This window comes from Otolemur garnettii, unplaced genomic scaffold (assembly GCF_000181295.1).
Source record: "Otolemur garnettii isolate 467f Iridium unplaced genomic scaffold, OtoGar3 scaffold00043, whole genome shotgun sequence".
Lineage (NCBI taxonomy): Eukaryota > Metazoa > Chordata > Mammalia > Primates > Galagidae > Otolemur > Otolemur garnettii.
The window spans coordinates 9,356,030-9,359,844 of NW_003852438.1; the positions used below are offsets into that span (position 1 = coordinate 9,356,030).

Here is a 3,815-nt window from a genome sequence, read left to right on the forward strand (position 1 = left end):
AGAAGAACTTAAATGAAACTTAGGCTAGAGTATTAGCAGGAAATAGAGTACCTTAACCAATGGTAACAGGGGATTCAACAACAAACTCAACATTAATTAATTAATTAATTAATTAAACATATGTTCCTTTTAAACCTCCTATAATACCCATAATACTAAATACAGGATTATGTTGAAATGGTTTTGAAGATAAGATCCTGTTATAATTTTTGAAAATGCACAGAGTAATGGCAGAGTTCACAAGAGATGTCAGCACAGGATAAGTGGAACAGGTTGGAAGAATGAGCATAAGGTTTTTATGGAATGTATGCAATGGTCCCAGCCCTACTGCTGTGGAAATGTGGATGTGAGTAATCTGGGATGTCATTACAATGTGCTACCCACAATACTAGGGGTGTATATGTGTGTGTGTGTATACCTATGTATATATACACGTATCTACGTATATATAGATATATATACACACACAGATACACACTCATATATAGTATTCAGATATACGTGTATATAGTGTGTGTATGGAAAATTTACTTCAAGCTTCACAATCACTTTCAGAAGGATTATTACTAATGAAAAGCAGAGAAAAAAACTGGATATGGGTAGCGAGGTTAATGTACTATGAACACAGCAGTGATCAAATCCTGTCTGGAGAGAGAAGTGGAAAGAGAGAGAGAGAGAACATATGTGTGTTTGTGTGCGTGCGCATGGGTGTTTGGTGGTGATGATGAGATGGAAAAGGCAGCTATACCATGGTGGGAGCACCATCTAGACAAGGAAGTATTGATTCACTTGTCTAAAATGCCTGACAGGGACTGTACAACCCAGTGGCATCTTCCATATTTTTGTTATGGTTGATCTTATGTGATTCCCCTGGTGCTAAATATATTTATTACTATTTATCTAAGACATGGCCTTTTACACATGACACCATTCTAATCCAAAGATATTCCAACTAGGGGCAAGGGAATGTTTTCGACATAGAACAAAACTTTATATTACTTTCCTTAAATCTCAATCATTTTTTAAATGCTTCACATATATTAACAGGTTTAATGCTCACAACAACCCTGGACTTGTGTACAGAGGAAGAAGGCATGTATTCATAGATTAGGACATTGAGGATCAGATACATTCAATGATTTTCATTCCTTATGTAAGTATTGGTTTCAAAACTAGATGTTCTCTTTCCTATGGAAGTATCTATGCCAATATCACTACTTAAACTTTATTACAGAAAATAATTATCATTTAAAAGTACCAATAAATAAATTAAAATATTAAACAAGCTTTCTTGGTAAATACTTATCTATCTATTTAACTGACAGCATTCTTCTCAAACATTAATAAGAATAGTATTTATTTATTTATTTTTTTGGCCAGAGCTGGGTTTGAACCCTCCACCTCCAGCATATGGGGCCGGTGCCCTACTTCATTGAGCCACAGGCATTGCCCAGTAATAGTATTTATTTTAACTAGAGAGCAAAATAGATTGTATAAGAATAAAGGTCATAATATGATACATATGTAGGCTGAAACATCCTGAAATATTACAAGGAATTCACATGCAGTAAACCTCAGTTTTAAGCCCGTCTAGCTTCCTCTCTACTCCTTTCTCTCCTCTGTCCCTGACATCCCGACATCTGAGGTTGCTCATAGCAATGTCTTCAGTATTGCTGCCTTCAATCAAGTAGTAGCAGGAGTTGAAACAGATGAGTATTAACCCAAGTTGACAGATAGCTAAGAATGAAATAGTCACTATAAAAATATCAAGTATCCTAAAACAAACAAACAAACAAAAAAAAAAACCAGGTATCTTTTCCATGTTTGAGAACTAAGCTTTTACCTAAAGGAGAAAGATGTAGTTCTCCCTGGGAAGAAACTTTGTAGGCGTGTCTCTGAAAGGAAACAGAAAGTATTTGGAGTCAAACAGTCTGATTACAAATCCCTGCCCTCTCACTTCAAGCTGTGTGTTTCTGATTTTTTTTTTTTTAACCTGCTTTAACCAAAGAGGGCACCAAAAAGAGAAAATTAAAGGATCACTGTAATTATCCCTGGAAGTTATTAATTTTCCCTATTTCAGCACAATTCCATCCCCAGGCTTGGATATTTGTTAATCCACAAGTCTTCAAGTTTGTTCTTTTTGCTTTTTCCTATAGGTCTGGTAGGATAAAAAAAAAAAAGCAACTGAAGAATGAGAAACCTTACAGAGATGGCAGAGTTTATTCTCCTGGGGTTGTCAGACGACCCAAAGCTTCAGGTGGTGATCTTTGTCTTCCTGCTCATCACCTACTTACTCAGCATCACTGGGAACCTGACCATTATCACTCTCACCCTGCTGGACCCCCACCTCCAGACTCCCATGTATTTCTTCCTCAGAAATTTCTCCGTGCTAGAAGTTTCATTCACAACCGTCAGCATACCCAAGTTTCTTGGTACCATTCTTTCTGGAGATAAAACCATTTCCTTTAATAATTGCATGGCTCAGTTATTCTTTTTCATTCTCCTGGGTGTCACTGAATTTTACCTTCTAGCCGCCATGTCCTATGACCGCTATGTTGCCATCTGCAAGCCTCTGCATTACACGATCCTCATGAGTCGGAGAGTCTGCACACTGCTCGTCTTTGCTTCTTGGCTGGTGTCATTCTTAATCATATTCCCAGCACTAATGTTGCTCTTAAACCTTGATTACTGTAGGTCTAATGTTATTGACCATTTCACATGTGATTATTTTCCTCTGCTGCAACTTTCTTGTTCAGACACAAAATTCCTGGAGATATTGGGGTTTTCCTGTGCTGTGTTTACTCTAATGTTCACCTTAGCATTGATATTTCTGTCCTACCTGGGAATCATGAGAACAATTTTGAGAATTCCTTCTACTAATCAGAGGACAAAGGCCTTTTCTACGTGTTCTTCCCACCTGATTGTCATCTCCATCTCTTATGGAAGCTGCATTTTTATGTATATTAAACCCTCAGCAAAGGACAGGGTATCTTTGAGCAAGGCGGTTGCTGTGCTAAACACCTCAGTAGCTCCCATGCTGAATCCTTTTATTTACAGCCTCAGGAATCAGCAAGTCAAACAAGCCATTATGAACATGGCAGGGAAGACTGGGTTTTTTCACAAGCGCATGAAATGATGCACCGTGATGGATTAGGACAAACTGTGCCTAAATTTAAAATGTAAGTAACTTCTAATCAAAATGGCCGCTCTGTCTTCTTGTTCATCTGATTTTCCTAACATCTTTCATACATATTTGTTTAAATAGGTCACATTTCAAACACTTTTCTTATATCATTCTGACTTCACCTCCTTTTGAATTATCTTTTAAATCACAAACTCCTTGAAAATATTTTTTACACTTAAATCAGGAATTAGTTTTAGTCAGGACATAAAGTGGTCCCAGAAATGTTGGAATGGTTTATAAATAATGGTATTTCATGTGCTTTACAAAGGAAATACAGTTTTCTAATCTTTACCTATTTTTGTGGAGATTCTTTTCTCTACATTATAGATGTTCTAGGACATATGCAAAAGCATCAGACAATTTAACAAAAATTTAAGTGTATTTATTTGAAAAGCAGAAAATATTTTTAATTGCTATTGAATTGAATATATTCATGGAATTAATCTATTAGTAAAGAAACATATGCCATGATCAGTATATATATATATATATATATATATATATATTTTTTTTTTTTTAGGTACACATGCTAAGTAGATCTCCATATTTCTGAATCTCATCACATCCCTCTATAGGTAGATAATGGATTGATAGACAGATATAAATTCAAGGCCTGACAATTAAGTTTGCA

At 35.9% G+C, this 3,815-nt stretch overlaps 1 protein-coding gene across 1 annotated transcript; it reads left to right on the top strand.

The window, feature by feature from the left end:
• The first annotated feature begins 2,191 nt into the window (after window positions 1-2,191).
• LOC100957430 (olfactory receptor 6C1) lies at window positions 2,192-3,136 on the top strand. Its single transcript, XM_003790646.1, has one exon. It carries the CDS (start codon window positions 2,192-2,194, stop codon window positions 3,134-3,136), a length of 945 nt encoding a protein of 314 aa, XP_003790694.1.
• The last annotated feature ends 679 nt before the right edge of the window (window positions 3,137-3,815 follow it).

Bases quoted from the DNA above. Each gene is read 5' to 3' on its own strand.
- LOC100957430 (XM_003790646.1), top strand. From the start codon at position 2,192: ATGAGAAACCTTACAGAGATGGCAGAGTTTATTCTCCTGGGGTTGTCA.